This window comes from Drosophila rhopaloa, unplaced genomic scaffold, assembly GCF_018152115.1.
Source record: "Drosophila rhopaloa isolate 14029-0021.01 unplaced genomic scaffold, ASM1815211v1 contig_3, whole genome shotgun sequence".
NCBI classification, from domain to species: domain Eukaryota; kingdom Metazoa; phylum Arthropoda; class Insecta; order Diptera; family Drosophilidae; genus Drosophila; species Drosophila rhopaloa.
The window spans coordinates 9,151,548-9,172,609 of NW_025335123.1; the positions used below are offsets into that span (position 1 = coordinate 9,151,548).

The 21,062-nt window shown below is 40.7% G+C and overlaps 3 protein-coding genes across 4 annotated transcripts; 1 reads left to right on the forward strand and 2 right to left on the reverse strand.

Moving 5' to 3' along the window:
• Positions 1 to 1,251: 1,251 nt before the first annotated feature.
• On the reverse strand, positions 1,252 to 11,595 carry LOC108040222 (chloride intracellular channel exc-4). The gene is made up of 4 exons (XM_017117573.2): positions 11,258 to 11,595; positions 2,138 to 2,647; positions 1,587 to 1,697; positions 1,252 to 1,521 (listed from the first exon to the last, which is right to left on the reverse strand). Exons 1-4 carry the CDS (start codon positions 11,342 to 11,344, stop codon positions 1,444 to 1,446), a joined length of 786 nt encoding a protein of 261 aa, XP_016973062.1. The 5' UTR covers positions 11,345 to 11,595; the 3' UTR covers positions 1,252 to 1,443.
• A 367-nt stretch (positions 11,596 to 11,962) lies between these two features.
• Positions 11,963 to 15,069, forward strand: LOC108040220 (nuclear pore complex protein Nup93-1). The gene is made up of 5 exons (XM_017117569.2): positions 11,963 to 12,286; positions 12,346 to 12,526; positions 12,589 to 13,395; positions 13,465 to 14,093; positions 14,156 to 15,069. The coding sequence occupies exons 1-5, from the start codon at positions 12,129 to 12,131 to the stop codon at positions 14,850 to 14,852; spliced, it is 2,472 nt and encodes an 823-aa protein (XP_016973058.1). The 5' UTR covers positions 11,963 to 12,128; the 3' UTR covers positions 14,853 to 15,069.
• Positions 15,070 to 15,358: 289 nt separating this feature from the next.
• LOC108040221 (LIM domain-containing protein jub) lies at positions 15,359 to 19,843 on the reverse strand. Of its 2 annotated transcripts, none has more exons than XM_017117572.1 (6): positions 18,265 to 19,843; positions 17,077 to 17,217; positions 16,846 to 17,015; positions 16,287 to 16,349; positions 16,044 to 16,209; positions 15,359 to 15,978 (listed from the first exon to the last, which is right to left on the reverse strand). In XM_017117572.1, exons 1-6 carry the CDS (start codon positions 19,580 to 19,582, stop codon positions 15,731 to 15,733), a joined length of 2,106 nt encoding a protein of 701 aa, XP_016973061.1. In that variant the 5' UTR covers positions 19,583 to 19,843; the 3' UTR covers positions 15,359 to 15,730. The 2 variants fall into 2 exon arrangements, with proteins under 2 accessions (XP_016973061.1, XP_016973060.1); XM_017117571.1 differs by having other exon boundaries at positions 16,287 to 16,364.
• Positions 19,844 to 21,062: the final 1,219 nt, after the last annotated feature.

Genomic DNA, 21,062 nt, shown 5'->3' on the forward strand with positions numbered 1-21,062 from the left:
GGTGCACTTGCACTAAAGTACCAATTGTGGCAATAAATAACGGCTTGAATAAATTCCGTAGCTTATTAAGCTTTTTGTGGTTCCTCGGTTTAATAAAAATCGGTAAAATTTCAATGATTGTTGTTTTGAAAATTTTCGCGAATATAAGCTATTTTAAAATTTGGTCATTTATACATTACTATTGTTATCATATTAAGAAAGATACGAAAAAACACCGAATACTCTCTTCTACTCTATTCGAATTTTGAGCTCTCTGATTGAAAGTCATGGTGCAAGTTGTTTGCCCGCTTCGGCGTAAAAACTTTAATCTTTCCAGTGTGACCAAAATTTCGAGAGTTCATCAGATTTAAGCGTGCTACGGTCGTACTGTCAATCAGCTGGGTTTGTTGACAAAGTGAACGCCAACTGTTTGCCTCTCGCTCTCTCTCATGACTCGATCTGAGTACTAGGCTTAACTTAGGGTATTAATATTGTTTTTTCCGTTATTTACATAAATTAAACAGTTTTTTCTTTCAACCAATTAGTCCATTGTTTTCTTCTCTTGATTTTACAGTTTTTTATTTCGAAAAAAGCTGAATTTATAAAAAAATGTCTAGAAACTCAATTGTTACAAATATAAAAACCGTTGAGATGTTTTGGGGGTATTACCACACAAAATAAAGCTTTTGAATAAATAATATTTCAACTTTAATCAGAAAATAAGCAATCACAATTTCCAATCCCACATTAAATATTAAGCATATATTTGTCTTTTTCTTTTTTTATTTGTAATTTTTACTTAAATACAAAAAATACTCTTCATTTCCTCTTCTATTTTTTTTTTGTTTTTCTTGTTATGATAAAAATATTTAAATAAAAATTAAAGGCGAACAAAATGGCAACTTGCGCCAGGGAGCAAAAAAAAATAAAAATTATAATTTTGAAAAAAAAATTACAGATTTGTCTTTAAATACAAAAGAATAAAAGCTCCTTGCTGAATACAAAATACAAAATTAAAGAACATGTTGTAATACCGAGAAGCGGCCCTTTAGGCAATCGTTATATTTTAATTGACAAAGCGAGCTATATATGCCTGCGTTTGCCTGGACATCTGTATGTCAAATACAAATGGGCTATTATTTATTAAGAAAAAATACATGCAGGCGGGCAAAGTAAGTCAAAGCCTGCTCGGTTGGTTGAGGCTGGTGTTTAAATAGGTTTTAAATTAAGCATAGCTAAAGAAAGGCAACGCGGCTGCTAAAAGAACACTTGTTGTTATGCTTGTTATGTACTCGTTATATATAGTAGGTATATATATATAATATATGCTTGGGTAATTTTATCCGTTAAATATACATCTATGTATAGTCCTCAGAGTTGCTGCTGTTGTAAAGTTGTCCAAAATATTGTGGTTGCTGTACTATAAGTTGATGTGTGGCTGCATGGCTCTGCTCCTTAGGAAACCTACTCCGAAATATCAATTGGAATGGATGTGGTAAACGTGGGCATCTCTAGCTCTTCGTGCTTCTTCATTTTGAGACTCTGCAAAAGGAGAGTGGGAAATTGAGTTGGCGAAAGGTCGTAAATAGAAATAACTAGATTCGCACCTGTTGCAACTTGTAGTGATTAATGATGTCCTGGTCGGCCGGGCACGATTGTGTGAAGGCATCCAGCTGGTACATGTGATACATGTACCGCCACAGCGCCGTCAAGTGCGTCTGCAAGGATTCCATATAGTGAGAAAGGTGGGTCATAACTGCCTAATACGTTTATTAAATCAATTCTGACACTAAGTGCACTTTGCACGCCTATAAATAACACTTTTGAAACCTGTTTATGGCTAGTGACTGCAGCACAATTTCAAATATAGCAGCTAAACTTGGCATTGAGTGCACAAAATAATCGATTTGTAAATATTTTCGCTGGCTATTTGCAATTCCCTGTCCAATCGGTATAAACTCGATGTGCTAAGCAATTATTATTTTGCATCTTATTCCTGATATAAACCCTAGACTTATTTGAGTTGCAGAAACCAATGCTTAGAGATTTAAAATTTAATAATATGACTTCAGATCAACTGTATGGTTTTGAAACTACAGAATCTTCCTTCTTGTTCAAACTAAAGTAACCCGAGAAACTAAGAAACCAGAATGCTCACCGGGATCTCAAAGTCGACAAAGTACTTGCCCGCAACACGGATGTGTTGGAGGCGCGGCATCAGCTCGCAGTCGAAGCAGCACATGGTGTCGCCGGTGAGGAATCGCGTGTTGCGCGTGGCAAGGTGATCGTTGATCTTGCGGAGATGCGAGAGCAGGGCGTTGTTCTTGGCCTCGTCCTTCTTTACCAGCATCAGCTTCAACTTGACGTACAGGTTCTCGATCAGCGTGGCCACCTCCTTGTCCTGCACGAAGAGATTGTAGCCGCCCGGGATGTTCTTCATGATGTGCCGCTCGATCTTCTCGTTCTCGAGAATGGCCAGACCGTTGTCGATAAGGATTGGCGGGTGTGTGGCCTCAAAGTTGGTGCGAAAGTCTGGCGGGGGCTTCTGCATGTCCACCGTCGTCACCTTCAGGCTGATAGTCTTCAGCTCGGCCAGCAGGTACAGGTCCATGAAGTACTCCTGGCAGAACAAACAGGCGCCCTTCCGCCGGCCATCGATGGTCGAGGCCTGCAAATCGCAACAAAAAAATATACTATTAGATTATAAATAGATAAAACGAGAAATTACGAAATGTTTTCGAACATCTTCATTAAAATTTCTATTCTATTCTTCAACAGCAAATGTTTACTTGTCAAGTTTTTACTAATTTGGTATTATGTTAAACATTATGCCTGCGATAAAATCAAGTGTTAATATGGGTCACATTCCGTGGACTGGGTATTTTTCCAGCGAATGGACATTGACTTCTGACCACTTAATGGACATAATGCCACATCGCGTGCCGGCAATTACCGATAAATAAATCAAACAAAATTTAGCGAAATAAAACAACATGAATTCCATCATGTGACATCATCATCATAAACGTTCTGCGTTCACCGTCGCGTGATGAGCCATCGAGGTCTGTTTGCTGGCGTTTTAGGGACCGGAAGCGACCCTCAGCTAAGACGGTGTGGAATCAAGCCAAGTCAAAAGAGAATTCTGCATCGCTGCACTGCCAAGGCCAACACAGGAAAATATACATTTGTAGATACACAGATAGAAAGATTGATGGAGACTTCCCAAACGCAAGGCAGTGCCAGCGCAACGGCTACAGTAAGTATAGGCTAGTAACGATCTAAAATATGCAATCCAAGGCAGTGCTTTTTTAACGCACTTAAATACATCAACTTGTAGATGATATATACATCTAAAGATAACGCATGCATTTACTGATTATTTACAGAAACTGTGGCAGTTATTCGTATTCATCTACGTGATTCATTTATTTATTTAAAGTTCTTGTTCTGATTAAAAAAAAAAACAGGAAATATTAAATGTCTAAATATGATTATGAATAGAGAAATGGTTGTTTAAGTGGAAAAGCTTTAAAATTATTCACTAAATGGAATTTTTTTTTACTTATTTCTGAAGGTTAATCAAATATTGATTTACAATTTCTCTTAAAAACACAGTAATATGTAAATATTTGTCAGTTTGGTAATATTATATTTTTATATATTTTATTATAGTATAAATAGGAATTATGAAATTTGGTTTTTGTCGGGTTTTAATACATTTTAGAAGCCTTTCATTCAGACTGAATATTGTCAGTCGTTTAGCCGATCTTTACTGTAGATCAGAGGCAGTGCTGCAGCTGAGAAGCAGCTAAAAACATCACTTCAAACGGCGATGTCGATGCGATGGCGATGATGTCATCAACCGTGTGCGAAGTTTACTTGTCGATTGCCGTTGCCAGCCTTTTTTATTTGCTCATACTTTTTTCCATTTCTGTTTCTGCTGGCGTCGACAGCCGGCTTAACTTCAAATGGCCCCAACGCCAGGCAATCAATGTGCGTATATGGCTGTGTGCATATTTGTATTCGTTAGATAAGCCTGCACTGTTGGTTTTACACAGTTGGCACTACAGAACAAAATATCAATACAAAACCAAACGCAAATTATTGCCGGGGAGGGGAGGGAGTTTATGAATCTACAGACTGATCGGGAACAAGGTTGTCAGAAGTTTGGCATTCGAAACTCTGCTGGGAATCTCCAAAAAGCAACTCAGTAAAGATCTAAACACGGTAATGAGGTGCCTATTAAGTACTACAAGGTATTTAAACTTTAAGTTTTCAAAAAAGTGAGTTTGTCTAAATGTAATAAAACATTGTTGTAGGTAGTAGTTCTTAATGTTTAAATATACGTTTAGAAGCAATCATAAATACGATAGCGAGGCGTCAACAATTATTCTCTGTTAATTTTAAGAGCGTTAGCTCCAGTTTGTAAATTAAATTTTACGCACCAATTGCAGGCAATTAAAACATTATTTCGAATGCGGAGTTAATTATCATTGCCCTGTGTGTTAATGGCTTAATAACCAAACCAAACCGAACTGAACCCAACCCATTTTCCAGCCCACATGGCCGCAGCATAATCAACTATGGAAAAAAAACTGAAATGGTTGTGGGAGCGGTTTTCCGTATCATTTTTTGCCGCGGTGCTTAAACGGTTTATTTGTATTCTTTCACACATTATTAACTGTGCACGTTCGTTTACCTGGTCTACGCACATTCATAGCCATTCCATAAATTCCCAACTGACCCGGATTACTTTTAGTTCACTATTTGTTTCGCTCGTATTTATATCGTATTTTCTTGGCCCGCATTTTTGTCATACTTTTTGGCCCGCTTTCTCAGTGATGCCATAGGTTATACATTCTATAACTTAGCTGTTTATTAATATTCTTGGCTTGGCATGTTATGGCAGGCAAGGTTAATACCCAACATGTAAGCTTCGGTATGGTAAAATGTACTTATATTATTTAATAACCAGTTTATGCAACCTTATTTTTTAAATAAAATATGTGTTTAGAATTTTGTTGGTCAATAAATGTAGGATAACATAGTTATTTGAGGGCTTTAAAACATCTTTGAACTCCTTTGGGGCAGAAAAATAAAAAAAATTTTAAATAAACCTAAAAAATTAAGAACCTTGTTTATTTTTTTTCTTTTTTTTTTGTAATATTAATTTGTTGGTATAAAAGAACCTTGATTTTTATATTTAGCTCTTGGTGTGGAGTAAATTAGTTTAATGTTGACCGAAAAATTGACGTGACTTAAACATATAGATTTTAAACTCATATTAATATTTTATAGTCAGCAGAATCGTCATCTCCATATGACATCAGACATCATTTTATAGTAAAAGCTTATTTAACCCAAAAGTTAATTATGTACCAGATTATTTGCCATCACTATCGCCAAAGTGGTGTGCAATATGAGTTGCAGAAATTGGAAATGGAAATTGTAAAACCCGAGACAACGACGTGTGGCAACGTCAAAAGGTCAGTCGAAGTCAGTCAGGCAATCATCTCGAGTTGAGAGTCCACAGCGGGATACAGATGCAGATACGAACTATACCTATAGAAAGACTACAGATACAGATACAGATTACCAACTACCAATACAAATACCAGAGACGACGGTTGCAATTGACTTTTCAAAATAGAAATGACGAGAGAAGGCGAACCGAAAAGCAGTTAGCAAATGTCAAGTGCCATTCACAGCACTCGCACACGTATGCTTCAGATATACTATATATGGCACATCTGGCTAATAAAAACTGCCGGTAAAATAAATACCCAGCCAATATAAACATTCGTCTTTAAATACATTTTCGTTGAATATAATAAGTTGTGGTGTTAGAGCTGGACGCAAATGAGGTCAAGTGAATAGAGCAAAAGCGCTACTATTCAGAAATTAAATACATATATCTTTAAAAAAAAAAAGTATAATCAATGATTGATTATTAATGATGAAAATAGGTCAAACATTTTATTTTTGTTTTGATATGTGTCATTTACCCTTAATAGATAGTAACTATCTTTTATTATTTAAGTTTATCGACGAATGATCGGTGGCCATATTTATTGAAAGCAAATAGAGAAAACTGATATGTTTCTTTTCTTTATTAATAAAGATTACTATGTTCCCCATAGAGACATCAAACAATAAAATCTTGTTTAATTGATTATTTGCAAATACCCTTTTCTCAGCCCTATAATTTTGTTTGCAACTGTACGCTGTACACCTACACACGTAAATATAGATATGTGCACTCAACAACTTCGATTTGTTTTTCTTTTAATTGTATATTCGAACCGCGATAAGATAGAGACGGACAAGTTGAGTAAAGTCAAATAAAATGAATTTTGTAAGCTTTGCCCCAGCAGCAAGAAATCGTAAATGTAAACGAAAATGAAATTAGTGGAAATTGCTGCCCCATTCCTTTTCCTTTTCCGATTTTAGCTGTTGGATGGGTTTTATTTTTGGAACCGGTTCGCTGACAGCTGCAGCGCAATAATTTAATTTTAATCATGATGATGTTGGGGGCAGATATCAACCTTGGCAAGAGCATTCTTCGCACTCGGAGAGCGATTCTCGTATCCCCGTTTTTCATTCTTTTTTGGCCAAACACAGCAAAAATTAAAAAGCACACGCACACCTAGATTGAGATGTACTATATACCATATCTTATCAGAAGTCGGGCGGAAGTTATCGCCGCAGTTTGTGATGATGATGGGCTGATGAAGTAATAGCCAAAATAATAGAATTATAATCAGGCCAAGTGGTCGCATGGCAAGTGAAGTCAGCTGGCATATCTTGGGCCACAAATTTTTAATGGGCTAATGGGGTTTTTAAACGCCTTATCGCTTCTCATTAAAACTTCTCCTTTTATATATAAAATATTATCATAAATACAAATTATGAAAATGGTAAAAATTCAGTTTAAATCAAAATGAAACGGAATTTGAGTTATTGTGCTAAAGCAACAAAAATGCAATAGTGTTTTAGTTTATTACCAGAACTTCTCCGACTTAATTGTTGGACAACAGAAAAAACGTTAGGCAATTAACAGAAATAAATAATGTAGGAAGTAAGTTACGAAAGGCAGTTAAGAAACGCAAATACACTGAGCGAAGCGAACAAGAGAAGATAACAAAAACAAACGATTGTTAATGAAGACTTTTTGAAGGCGAAGGGGATGTGGAAATGCATAAATGTGGGGGTGGAGGATGGCAAACCTTTGCGTGTTTTTCTTTGCTAAAATGTCAGTCACACACCAACACACACTGTACAAACCCATAAAAAGCACGTGCGGGCGTGAAGAAAACAACAAATCAACGACTCAACTGTCACTTTTGCACATTAACAGACAAAATAAAAAACAGTAAGGAAGACACGTACAGTGGTTCTTCAATTATAATTCAAAAATTACATTTGCAATTTAAATCTAATCAATACCCATTGAAAACAAGATCGCTCTCAAGTCATTCTTTTTTGATTTCTTAAAACCCAACAAAATATAATTAAAATATGAATGTTAATTATTTTGTTTTTGGTAATACATCTAAGTTAGGTTGAACATTTTGCCATTTTTTTTATAAATATTGATTTCAAATCTTTAAAATACTATTTCAACGATTTGTCAATTTACTTGATATAAGTTCACAAAAACATTAAAAACATATCCAACCTATGTTTTTTATTTTTAGGTGTAAAAAACCCATGTAGGGCTTTTAAAGTGAGAGCATGTGCGTACATTTACATTTAAGTGCAGCTTTTCATCTCGGCTCTTTACTGCAGTTGAAGTGGCAACAAAGAAGCGCATTTTCTTCAACTCAGCACAACTTAAACCTCAACAATTGCTGTCGTTGTTGAGATCCAACAAAAGGCACTATATTAGCTTGAGGTTTTATAATTGGTTTGGGTTGGTTTTTATAGAAGGGTATTGCCACATAGAAATAAATATAAATATTTTTAAAATGATTATAGATGAAGAAACTCACACTTAAGCTTTTCTCTAGATATTGGAAGTACGTATTGATAAAGACAAAAAAACGGAGTTTAAGATTTCAAATAGCATTTTGCTTATAGATTTTTAAAATTTCTTTTTAATTCTCACCTACCCTAGGTGTAATGATTAATTTGATATCAAATTAGTAATCCTAAATTGATCAGTGCTTAAACTGCAATAGCATATGATAATAGCAGTTATTTTTTTTTGTGTGCACTGGATTTCCTTTTGTTTTGATTACCGCTTTGTTTTGATTCGATTCGATGGCATGGCCAATTTCTGGAAATCTCGCGTGGGCGATGACTCGAGGGTAAGGCATTGGCTTTGGCCTGGCATGTTTTCCAAGCCAAAACCGTAGTTGATGCCATAAAGCCAAAGCCAAGCCAAGCCAAGGAGGCGGAAAAGCGCGGGCACGAGAAAAACCTGTTTAGCGTTCAATGATTGTTTTGTTTCCCCCCCCAACCGACATCCGAACAAACGAAACAAGAAAACACATTTGTATTTGTTTGTTGCCTGCACGCGCGGAACAGAGAGGCATGCCACGATCCGATCCCAAGCTATAGAGCTGGATCTATAGCTCCCACTTTTAGACTCCAACACCAACTACAGCTTTCCTCTAGCGCGGCAAATTGAACTTTCACTTTTTGCTGGGAAATGGAAATGGCTTTTCACGTACATACGCCTTGTACGGAGTGCGTTGTTGCGGAGTTATGTCAAAGATGCTTCTGTCACTCTTCTGGAAAAGCAAACTTTTGCTTTTAACTGGCTAAAATCCAGGTAAAAACCAAGCAAAGCATCAACAGGTGCCCCAAAGCACTTTCTCCCACAAAAACAGGAAAAGGGAGCGGGTCTCTGCACACAAATTTTGGCCATGGCTCATCGGATTTGAGTTTGTTTTTTTTTTTTGGGATTGGGAATGAGATGATGTGATATCTGGGCACTACTTTCGATTATCTCCTTCTTAATCTAGGGACAATCAATAAAGTTATCATTCTCAATGCTAAAATCTAAAGTTAAGTTAAATATAAAATGCACAAGAAGTATTATAACTAACGAAACTTGTTCCCCAACTTAAAAAAAAGTACTACCGTTCCCACCACTGGATTGCTCATGGCATTTGTTGTGCGTCGAGTGGGTTTTTTTTTTGGGAATGGAATGGTACAACATGGTATTGTACTGTGCAGGGAGGTGCTGCAAGGTGAGGAATTAGTCATGGGCAGACGACTCGAGGTGCGGCCTCCATTTGCGTGGGCTGGATGAGTGGCTAAGTTGAGTTGAGTCGAGTTTGCCAATAGAATCAACAACAGCAGAGCTCTAAAGTGTTCCAAAAACAATTACAATTACTTCGGCAAATAGTGGGAACCAACAAAAAATAAAGTTCAGAGGAAGTCATGCTCGAGTTACAATTGAGGAAAAAATGATAACTCACAAATTGCGATCTATAAATAGAAGGCTTTTAATCGGCAAAAACAATATTCTTGAGGAAGATTGAAGTAAACAACTGCTGTAACACAAGTTTTTTTTCAGCATGTAACAAAATTGATAAGCAAAGCTTTGTGTTCTATTCTCAAACACAGAATGTATCTAGTTTTAGCAGTTTTCGGAAATAAATATCACTAATTCGTAAAATATGAAATAAGGAAAGAGATAAATCATTTATTTATTTGAAGTATAGCTTTTAGGGAAGTATTTAAACTTGAATTATAAACAAACGAAATGTCTTTTAGTCACGAATAAATTCCTATATATCAAGAGTTCTTAGAAATTTACATGTTTACTGATATGTTTCATAAAATTAATCATAATAACATCAGCAACCGCAACTTGTCATCAATGCTATTAATTTGACCGCAAATGTAGCTAGCTTTTTGTTTTCTTCGATTCTTTGGAGGGGCATGACGTATGCGTCAAGAAATTTAGAAATCACTAAAAGATAAAAAAAAACCTCTAATTCACACAGACAAATACTAATAAACTTGGGGTTTCGGGAAGGCATGTGTTAAGGGGGAACAATGGAGAAGAAGAAGGAACATTTGTTAAGCAATTGGCGCAATGAAATGTGATTAAAGTTTATAACAGATAAGAACCACAGAAGTATGTTACGTTTATAGAATTGCAGACTTTGCACATATGTATGTAGAAAGACACAAATGGAAACAAAAACAAAACATGTCGATTTTCCAAAACATTTTTGGATTGTTTCTATGGAAGCTATATGATAGTGTCGTCCGATACTGCCCATTCCGACAAAAAAAGGAAGACTTTTGGGAAAACTTCATCCATATGTATATGTAGCTCTAAATCTGAGAGACTAGTTTGCGCAGAAACGGACAGAAGGACGGCCATATAGTTAGATCGACTCTCCTGGTGATGTATACTTCATATGGTCGGAAACGTCTACTTCACTGCGTTTTAAACCTTTGAGTGAAATTATAATACCCTTTGCAAGGGTATAAAAACTTAATCACATATGTAGAAGAAAAAAAAGTGATATTTGAAACTTGATTCCTTAAAACTAATAGAGCAATATATTTATAATTTATATACATATTTTTTGGAAGCCCGATGTTTGAAAATAAAAAATATTGAACTATTGTTTTTAAAATCATGTAAGATCAGCAATAAATTAAGATAAGGAAACCTGTATGTTGAAATATGAGGTTTAATAATATTGTATCCTGCGAGTGTCATTTGGAAATCATAAATTATATTAAATGCACACTATTTATAAGAAATATCTAAGATCTTCGGAGGCTTGAAATCACCTAAAAAGTGTCTGAAAGTATGTTGCTAAAAATATACCGTTACCTTTTGTCAGATAAACATAGCAAATCCTTTACAAAAATAAGGATCATTTTAAATGACTATGAAGGGATTCGGAATAACAACATTTTATCAACATTTTCGTTCCGTGCAGATGTTTATGTCTGTATGCGATAGGGAGAAAAGGAGAAAACCGGTTTTGGCGATGCTTAGGAATCACAAGACGGCGAAAGGGGTCGACGAAGGGGGGAGCGGGTGCTAAACGTATTCTGTTCGTTTTAACCAAATGTGACACACTGCAAAGTGCCAGAGCGAGAAGAAGAAGAATATAACGATGAAGAAGAAGAGGAACGAACGGCAGTTTTCCCACTACGCTTCTGGTGGTTGCCTTTGTTTGCTTTTGCTTTTTGCTGCATTTTCACTTTGCATGGACATTTGCGCAAAGCGAAATGGGAAACTCTGCAGAGGTATGCATGTACATATGCAAATTTCGCTATGCTCGCTATATACGCTCACCTTTATGATCAGTTCTATCTCGGGCACATCAAATTTACTGGTTCCATTTGTCTCCTGACTTTGCTGCGATTCCGCTTCGGTCGACATTGCAAATTGCGATTATATTACAGACGATTTCTGATCGGATCGAATAGTTTTATCCGCGTGACGAGGTGAGTGCGTGTTCGTTTCCTTTTCCTTTTCGCTTTTGTTGTGCTAATTTCCTTTGCCAATACACACACACAAACAAACACTCGGACGCACTCACACACACACGGAGACAGTGTTAAAAAAAATATGCCGTTCGTTCTTCGATTTGCGCGCTGCCAAAGCGTATTGATGATTGAGTGACCGTTCGTGGTAACAGCCGAATATACCAAGCATGCGGCGATGGCCAATGGTTTAGGACTGCCAGGCGAGCGCAGTTTTGAGCCGGCAAATAAATACTAATTCTGGATATTCTGTGCTGTTAACAGTATTTCTTCTATTTGGATATACATTTCTGTTAACAATGCAATGCACTTTAGAAAAAGTATCTTTAATAAGATCTTTATAAGATTTCGATATTCTAAACTTCATCTCCAGGTAACAGCCCTAAATTATAGTCCCTTTGCAAGACGAGTTTTCCGTTGTACGGAGAAATTAAGAAACAATACAATTGTTATATCACTGTTTTCTTTTAATTTAACTGATTTTTATCTGACAACAGGCACTTCATAAGTTAATTTTTTTTAATCCTGGATTTCGTCGATCGCAAAACATCCGATTTGTTAGGGGATATTTATTACTGGCGCGAAAAAGTTCGGAATTCGAGAGGCGTTGGCCACACTAACACGCTCCGGTGTGCGCTTGGATATTTTGTTTTTTATAGCGCCGGCTTTTAATCCAAAACATGGATCTGGTGGAGCTTCTGCAGCAGGCCCAGCGCCTGGCGAACGATACAAAAATGGAAATGGAAATGGGTGTGGAGCGGACCATGTCGCAGGTGCTGCAGGCCACCCAAGAACTCCACTCGCGTGTAACCCAAACGGGCACCAACGACCTGCAGGCGTAAGTAGCATGTTCTGTATTTATGGATCCCAATCATTGAAGCCTGCTCTATTTGACAGCCACATACTGCTCGGCTCCAAGGGCGTGGACCTGCCAAAGCTGACCCAGAAGCTGGAGACGCTGAGCGCCCGCCAATCCTTCGAGCCACTCGATCCCGTCACGGATACCGATGTCCAGGGCTATCTGAAGAACGAGCGCGAGAACGCCATTCTGTCCGTCATCGACGAAACGAACCGAAGTGTGAGTGGCCAACGACACGTCTTTCAGGGTTGAAGATTTTTCAATCATAAATTTCCTTGCAGATTTTCGAGTCCGTGGAACGGCAGAAGTGGCGCTGCATCTACGCCGAGTGGGGCGAGGAAAAGGAGTCGCTGCTGAACGCTCTGGTGGGTCCTGGCCAGCAGGACTTTCCCGACGTGCAGCGCCACATGGTGCCCACGGCAATGGCCGACGAACCCACTCCGTACTCCCGCATGAATGTCATCCAGCAGCTGTACGCTAAACAGATCACCGCCTATAACGAGTCGGTCATCAATGGCAGCCAGCGGAACAACTTGGTGTCGACCTTTGCCCATTTGTCCCACGATTCCTTCGACGATTCGCTCGTGACCGAAATGTGGAACGTGCTGGAGTTCATGACCGCTGTGACGCCGCTGTCGCGCAACATCGATCCCATCAAGAGCCGCCAAACGGCGCCGCAATTCATACAGCAGGCGCGCACCTACTTAGAGCGCAGATATAAGACTTATATGAACAAGGTTATCGAGCAGAACCTGGTTCTGGCCCGACGCGGTGGAATTCCCAATGTCTACAACGTGGTGGGCTCCTACGTGGGCGTAACTTTCCAGCAGCCGCAATCCCTCTACGGACTGCACGACGTGAGCAATGGCCGGCCGTTGTGGCCCCTGATTTACTATAGCCTGCGGAGCGGCGATCTGGGAGCGGCTGTGCAGTACCTCAAGGAATCGGGGGTCTGCCCCGATCTCCTCAAGCTGATGACGCTGCAGAAGATGGGCGACACGGATACCTCAACGGCAAAGATCGAAGGTCAGCTGAAGCTGGAGTATAACAACAAGCTCCACGTCTGCACAGATCCCTACAAAAAGGCGGTGAGTAATCGGGTCTATAATTGATATGGTGCATTAGTTGATGATATGTTTTTGTCGTTGGCCATTCAGGTTTACGTTATCGTGCTGGCTTGCGATCCGCACGATTCGCACGCGGAGCTGATGCGCAGCATCGACGACTTCCTGTGGATGCAACTGTCCATTCTGCGCGGCCAGGAGAAGCGCGACTACAACATCGAGCAGCTTACCTACGCCGGCCTGCAGTCGCTGATCCTGGACAAGTACGGCGAGAACTACTTTAATGCTCGCGAAAAGACGCCGCTCTACTTCCAGGTCCTGGCCCTGACCGGTCAGTTTGAGGCCGCCATCGAATTTCTGGCCCGCACTGAGACGAATCGGCCGCACGCCGTCCACATGGCTATTGCCCTAAATGAGCTGTCCATGTTAGGAGCACCCAGTTCAGTGAAGCAGCCGCTCCTGAGCTCCGAGCCCGACGACCCATCGCCAATGAAGCGTCTAAATCTGGTGAGGCTGATCGTCATGTACGCCAAGTGCTTCGAGCAGTCGGACACTGAGCAGGCGCTGCAGTACTACTACCTGCTGCGCCACTTCAAGTCCGAGGATGGCAGCAACGCGATGCTCAGCTGTGTCTGCGATCTGCTCGTGGAGAACTGCGACGACCGCATGCTAGAACTGATCTTCGGAGTCGAGGATGAGTTCAACTCCTTCCGCTTCACAGGGTAAGTCATTTCTTCACCTATTTCAAACAATAAGCTAATGGGTTCCTCTCTCTCTTTTCCAGCGGCATCTTCGCCGAGTTCCACACAATGGACTACGACAAGTACTCGCTTGCTGGGATGGTGGGCGATGAGCTGTCGAAACGCAGCAACTACGAGTCGGCCATCAAGCTCTACTTCATCGCCGGCCAGCTGGACAAGGCGCTGCGCCTGGTGTGCTCTTTGCTGTCTCAGGTGGTCCACCAGCAATCGCGACCGGGAAGCATGCGGGAGCGGCTGTGCGGCGTTACCAAAAGACTGGACGCAGCGCTGGCCGAGCGCAAAACGGATGTGGAGGCCCATGTGATTGTCACCTATACGGTGTTGTCACAGGTAATGGAGTTCTTCGATTTTCACCACGCGGGCGAATCGCGTTTGGCCTCGGAAATACTAGCCAACAATAGGCTGATACCCGCCAACTCCTACGAAGTGGACGAGTGTGTGACGAACCTAAAGCGCATGGGCCCGGAAATCATTAAGGTGTTGCCTGACATCCTGCTGGCCGCCATGGATATTGTCTACGGGGAGTATGTGAGCCAGAGGGGCACCAGCGGGTCAGGTTCAGTCTTCGGCGACGAGACTAAGAGCGAAAACAAGGAGGCCGTTCTGCGGCAGTTAAGGGCCAGAGCCAAGGCACTGACCAACATGGCGGCCAGTGTTCCGTACCGAATGCCATCGACCACCAACCAGCGGCTCGTCCAGCTGGAGATCCTTATGCACTAGCACCAGCCGCATTGAGTCCCTCAATTAGCTATCGTTTCGCTTAAATCCATTTGTTTAGCTTGTTTAAGATTATATTGAACACTTTTTAAATAAGCTGATTGGGATATTTTCTTATTGTTGAGTTTAAAAACACTAAGCCGTTAAATACAAATGTCTAATGAGGTGCCAGCAAAATATCTGGCTTTATTAAATATACTTTAAAGCACTCCAAAACTAAGCTCCAACGTTTTAGTTTTTGGGAAACAAAATTCAGATTTTCACGTTAAGAAAAAAACAAGGTTATAATGTTGAGATGCTTGACAGAAATTTTGTGTTCAATTTTGGGTTACATTTTAATTAAAAAATGAACTTTAATTTTAAAGATAATTATGCTCTAGCATTTTTGGAACTTTGAATCCAAATGTTGTAAAACTGGTTTTGACACTTGAGAATTTACAAGTGTTTGAAACAACCTGGATTTTTTAAACATGAACCATAGCAACCAAATAATACATAAGACCGCCAAATCAGAATAAAATAATTTATTGCATTTTTTGAGACACCGTTGCTATTGCTAAGAAACCTCAAGAGGTATCAGAAACACCCCAGGGCATTTGAGAAACACATTAATATATGAGAATAGTACTGCCAACAGTTGCTGCCAGTTTTCAGATATTTCAGGAATCCATTACATAGTTTTTAACAGATCCGATTGGAGATCCTTAAACACTGCCATAAAAATAAAAAACCACTAACTTAGCGATCGTTTCGTATAAATGCATTTGTTTTCACTTCTGTCTGTTTAAGATAATATCGTTAAGTGGAATAAGTTGATTGCGATAGTTTGTCTGGATTTGTGCGCGATACTCAGTCGGATGTGAGAGGTCGGAGCGCACAGCTTATCCCATGTACTGGTAAGAGGCGCAGACCGGCTCCTGGTGACGGGCATGCGGCGAGGACTGCAGTGCTAGACGCTGCAGGTGGCATCCACGGCAGAGCAGGCGCCCGTCCAGCGGGTAGCAGCGCTTGTCCGGCTCGTCAGTCAGCTGCATGCCGCACTCCTCGCAGATGTAGCAGTCCACGTGGAAGTCCTTGTCCATCGATACCACACGCACGGTTTCGTCGGTGCCCTCGACGGGGGTGATGCCTGGTTTGGATTGGGGAGCACACTAATTAACACCGAAAATACGCAGGTACAATATATAGGCTCACCTTTGCCGCAGCTAGCGCACTTGGGCGCAAACATTCGGTGGTAGTCATTGACGCAGTAAATCTTGTGGTCCACGTCCACGGTGAAGGGCACCCCATCTAAGCACTCATTGCACACACAGCACCGGAAGCACCCCGGGTGATACGACTTGCCCATGGCCTGCAAGATCTGCAAGAGAGAGAGAGTACGAAACCAATGTGAGCGCCTCATTTAGAGCGGGATGGATAAGAATGGGCAGTACGAACCATCTCCATTATTAAGTGGCCGCAGATGGCGCACTTCTCCGCCGTCTGCTGGAAGCCCGAATACTGCAACAATGAATTCTTATTATTATTAAATAATGTTAGTAAAATAATAAGTAACAAAAGAAAAAATTTATATATGTCAGGAAGCAAAAATAACGATTTTTTACTTTTGAAATGTTTGTTGATTTTGATTTGTCTCAAGTTTTAATCAACTCTAAGCTTTCAGATCATTATATGCAGAAAATTGGTGGTTACACAATTAAATTTGTATTGAGCTCACTATCGAGATTGAAAAAAAATAAAGGAAATGTAACTAAAAAGTTCATTGTATCAAAAAAGTGTCGATACAATTTTATTTAAGCAATAAGGGGAATCAAGATTTTTTTCTTTTTATAACATTCAGAAAATCTGTAAAGAAATGGGGTCGATTTTTCAATGAAGTGCAAAAATTTTAAGGAGTACTGCCCTATCGGCTAAAAATCCTGATGTAAATAAGAAGAGCTTGATATGTAAAAATCGTTATTTTTGAATTCCGACTAGACTACAACAATATTCTTACCATATAATCCTCCTCGCAATAGACCCGTCCATGCACATTGTAGAAGGCCTTGCCTCTTAGCGCGCGTCCACAGGAGCAGCAGATGAAGCAGTTGGTGTGATAAAGATTACCCATTGCCTGGCAGGCCTGCCCGGCACCCTTCACCTTCTCGCCGCAGGTGTGGCAAATGCCTAACAATGGTTGAACATTTCATTATAGAGTGTTGATAATGACTAAGTGATTCATATATACCAAAGTATTCGCCGTGCTCCTCGCTCTGCTCGATCTCCTCCTCCAGCTGCCGGGTGAGCTCCTCGATCTTGCGCTGCGCCTCCGTCGGGCCAGCCGGACGCGGTGGGGTGACGCTGTACGGCAGCAGATTCTTTGTGAGACCTGTCAGAGTACGAGGTAAATATTAGGTCATGCTTTTGATTTGGGTTGGCAAGTAAGACTTATGTTGGCTTAGTCACCGATAAAAAAAAAATATACGGGTGTATTCGGAAAGAAAGACTTCTAAAGCAAATGATTATAGGGTTATTAAATGTCTCGAACAAAAAATAAATAGAATAATAGAATTACTTAAGTGGTTAGATTTAAAATGATGATATAAGTAACGAAAACTGCAACGTATCATTACTAAAAATAAAACAGTAAAGGCTCAACAAATTTTAGAAAGAAAAATAAATTTTGTTGTTATATATTTTGTATTTAAAAGCACATTACTAAATAACTATTTTTAAAATTAATTTAACTGTTTCATTACGATTCGATTTTTAAATAATAAAATATGAAGATAAACTTTTGTTGCCGTGTACAAAATGTTTTTTTTTTAAATATTGTCAAAATTAATTCGATAGTGATATAGAAATCTCTTCGGTTGAGTTGTAATTTTAATGTACATCATACATTTGTATGTTTTAAAAATCGAAGAGATTTCTGTTTCACCCTTGTACATGCATTTCAATTTCAAATGTGAAGTGTTTGCTGTAATTTTTGACCGATTAATGCTTTCGAAACAGTTTCAATTTTATGTGAATCGGTTCGGGAAAAGGACTTGAAAATAAACCGGTTAGCGGCAACCGTTTGACCAAAGTTTGTCGCCCCGACAACCGGTTTATGATTGAGCGATGAGTGATGACACAAACGGAACCCAACTGGGACCCAACCCCTTTTGGGAAACGAAACCTAGCCCCTCCTACCTCTCCTGGGTTTCAAGGCAGCATTAACGGCTGCGTGCAAGCATTTTTTAGTGGGGGAAAACGTTTGGATTTATTAGTTTGATTAATACAACGTGGAATGGAATGAGCAGTGATGGGATGTATCTAGGTATTGATTGATATTTGTAGTACTCTATACCATACCTAGGTGCAAGACAATACATTGAATTTCCCATCACTAAACATGAAGAACCGCTTCTGTTTCTGGAACAGATTTGCTCACCTGTGCTGCCCTGCGAAGGCGTGGGCGATGTGGCCACTGCCAGAGGAGCTGTCATCGCGATGGGCGTGGCTCTCAAGGAGGCGTTGGATGGTGGTTGTGCTGCTGTGGCCGATGCACTGGATGTGGCTGGCGCCGCTGCGGTGGCCATTCCCATGGCCAGGGAGGACGATATCATTGCTGGTTCCTGGACCGTTCGCTGGGCAGTGGCTCCCGTTGCTGCCGCCCTGCCCGTGGCCAGACCCGCTGCCGTATTCCTGTGCAGATTCGCCGTCATGCACACGTAGTCGGAGCTGTTTATGTCCTCTATGTAATTGGGATTCACGGAGACATTGATGGCGCCAGCGGGCGACTTAATGGGGGTGTGCTGCTGCAGTTTTGCCACCGATTGTGCCGTGGGCACGGGACTCAGATGGCTGGGCAGCGATAGATTTCTATATCTCTGAGTGGGCGATCCCAAAGAGCTGGAACTGGCCGTATTGCTGCTGATGCTGCGCTGGTGCATGGGCGAGGCCAGCAGCGCATTGAGATCCAGGCCGACCGTGGAGGATCCGCCCGAGGAGTTGGACGTGGGCTGCATCTCCTGGTACATGGTGGCGGTGGCCGGCGAGGCCTGTGGCTGAGCACGTTGCCCGGAATGGGGAATGATGTTCTCGTAGATCGGCGCTGCGTGCTCCTCCAGGTCGCCAGTTGGTCCCAAGGCCACAGATCGTCCTGGTGGGGGCCCTCCTGGTCCTCTGGCTGCTGCTCCTCCTCCCAATCCAGAGCCCGGGTTCTCTGGCACCGGCGTGTGAGCAAATCGTCCTGCACCGATGGGCTGCATCAGGAGATAATCGTTGAGCATGGCGCTCTGCCTGCTCCCGGGACTCTGGGGCTGGGCTCTCTTGTGGTTTGAATCGAATTGGCCGTAAAACTCGAGGTTCTCGTACACCGGCGAGTGTTTCTGAGGGGCAATCCGCTGGCCCAAAATTTGAGCGGTGGGTGCATAGATTTGGGCACTCCCATTGTGGGCGTGCTGCTGCAGCTGCTCCACCGCACGGGGCGTGGCGTACTTGGAGGCGGCTATGATGTTACCGCGTTCGTACAGCTTGTAGTCCTGGTTTTGGTGGAGGTGGTGCATCTGTTGATGCTGCTGCTGCTGGCTTTCCTGCAGGAAGTTATCGATGGCGATGGGCGAGCGCTGGTAGCTTCTCATGACCACGCCTCCGTCCCCATGGACTCCGCCTCCGCCCCCGCCTCCGATGTGGAGACGCTGCATCAGTGTCTCATAGTCAGAATCGGCATTGCCCGGATTCCTCGCCTGCGTCCGCTGGGTGGTCATTATTTATATATATCCTCCAGATCCTGCTTCTCCTCCTCCCTCTCTTGCTATCTCGCTCTGCGGGGGGGACGCCGCCCCGAAAACAACGACTTCCTCGCTTTCCCCGGACGGAAAAACGCCTCAGCTAATCGTGCTGGGCTAGTTGGTAATCAGTCAGTTGGCTTTTCCTTTCCTCTTTTAGCTTTTCTGCATTTTCTTTGTCGGAAAAATCAAAGATTCAATTCGGACCGTGGGAACAACTCAGGTTGCAGTGAGACCGCCTCTCGCAACGCTGATAATATTCCATCCGGCAAATAGACAAAACTACCATAAATATACCATAGTCGATTGCCGATTTTTTTTCCGTGCAACCATGAATTCTTTGCGGGAAACATTTAAACTTACATGCTCTTTAAAATACTCTCTCTCTAAAATACTTTTGGCCAGTAGAATATTAGAAATAAAAAAGGGCCTTGGAAGGCAGCAGGGCCTTTTGATTTAATTTTTTATTTCCTGTCGCAGCCGCTTTCAGAAATTTGATGCGGAATAGAGGATGTGTAAAGCGGATTTAATGCGAAATTGTAAGCAAATCGTCGAAGAAGTTAAAGTGAACATTTCGAAAATTTTAAACATAAATAGGTTGCATTATGTTCTATTTTTAACTAGTACGATGATTGCACACACAATTTTTATAAGCAAACCTCAAAATTTCCTCCAACCATAAAAAAAACAACTATAATTAAAACTTTTTCGTATGCATAAGTTTATATTTATGTTTAACTTTTATTGTTTCCTCGTTTGATTTATTTTTGTTTTCTTGTATAGTATAATTTCGTATATATATATGTATATATATTATATTGATTCTTCATTTATCTGTTGCCGGGATGTCGTTATCATTTCAATATTGTACAATTATCTTAGGCTACCAACTGCACACAGAAAGTGTTTCGTGATTAGAATTAAATCATTTCATATCGGATCTTTGCAGCGTACAGTTAACTTATATTCGTGGATTACAATTGGCTAAATACGTTTTATTTAGGGTCGACGGGTGGGTATAATTTTGGGGTTACTGGAAGGGTGCAGTTTAGTGTAATGTATAGTTCCTTTGAGCTCTGATTGTCTGTCAGCTGCAAGTAGATCGTTAGTTCCTCAACATCGGTGTTCGGATTCCTGTCCTAACTGCAGAATTTCCACACACAAAAAAATGTTACAATATATATGGTACATGTATATTAAGAGATTTATACATATTACATAAATACACGGGTAAAACTGAGAAAAAAATGCGTCTTAATAGCTAGCAAAAATAGTTTACGTTTCACAATTACCACATTTATATTTTAAATATAGTGTACATATCCCATGCGTTCACCAATCACAAAACTAGATTTTATAATTGCGAAATACACGGTGACTACACAAAAACACATTTATATAAACTTTCCTTCTTTACGGTTGACTTTTTTCATTTGATTCTCTTAGCTATTAGCAAGCG

Coding starts and splice junctions, on each gene's coding strand:
- LOC108040222 (XM_017117573.2), bottom strand. CDS start 11,344: ATGTCGACCGAAGCGGAATCGCAGCAAAGTCAGGAGACAAATGGAACC. Junction 2,648..11,257: donor AGATAGAACTGATCATAAAG/GTGAGCGTATAT, acceptor TGCGATTTGCAG/GCCTCGACCATCGATGGCCG. Junction 1,522..1,586: donor ATCACTACAAGTTGCAACAG/GTGCGAATCTAG, acceptor CTCCTTTTGCAG/AGTCTCAAAATGAAGAAGCA.
- LOC108040220 (XM_017117569.2), top strand. CDS start 12,129: ATGGATCTGGTGGAGCTTCTGCAGCAGGCCCAGCGCCTGGCGAACGAT. Junction 12,287..12,345: donor GGCACCAACGACCTGCAGGC/GTAAGTAGCATG, acceptor TCTATTTGACAG/CCACATACTGCTCGGCTCCA. Junction 12,527..12,588: donor TCGACGAAACGAACCGAAGT/GTGAGTGGCCAA, acceptor ATTTCCTTGCAG/ATTTTCGAGTCCGTGGAACG.
- LOC108040221 (XM_017117571.1), bottom strand. CDS start 19,582: ATGACCACCCAGCGGACGCAGGCGAGGAATCCGGGCAATGCCGATTCT. Junction 16,365..16,845: donor ATTGCGAGGAGGATTATATG/GTAAGAATATTG, acceptor AATAATAATAAG/AATTCATTGTTGCAGTATTC. Junction 15,979..16,043: donor GTGCGCTAGCTGCGGCAAAG/GTGAGCCTATAT, acceptor AATCCAAACCAG/GCATCACCCCCGTCGAGGGC.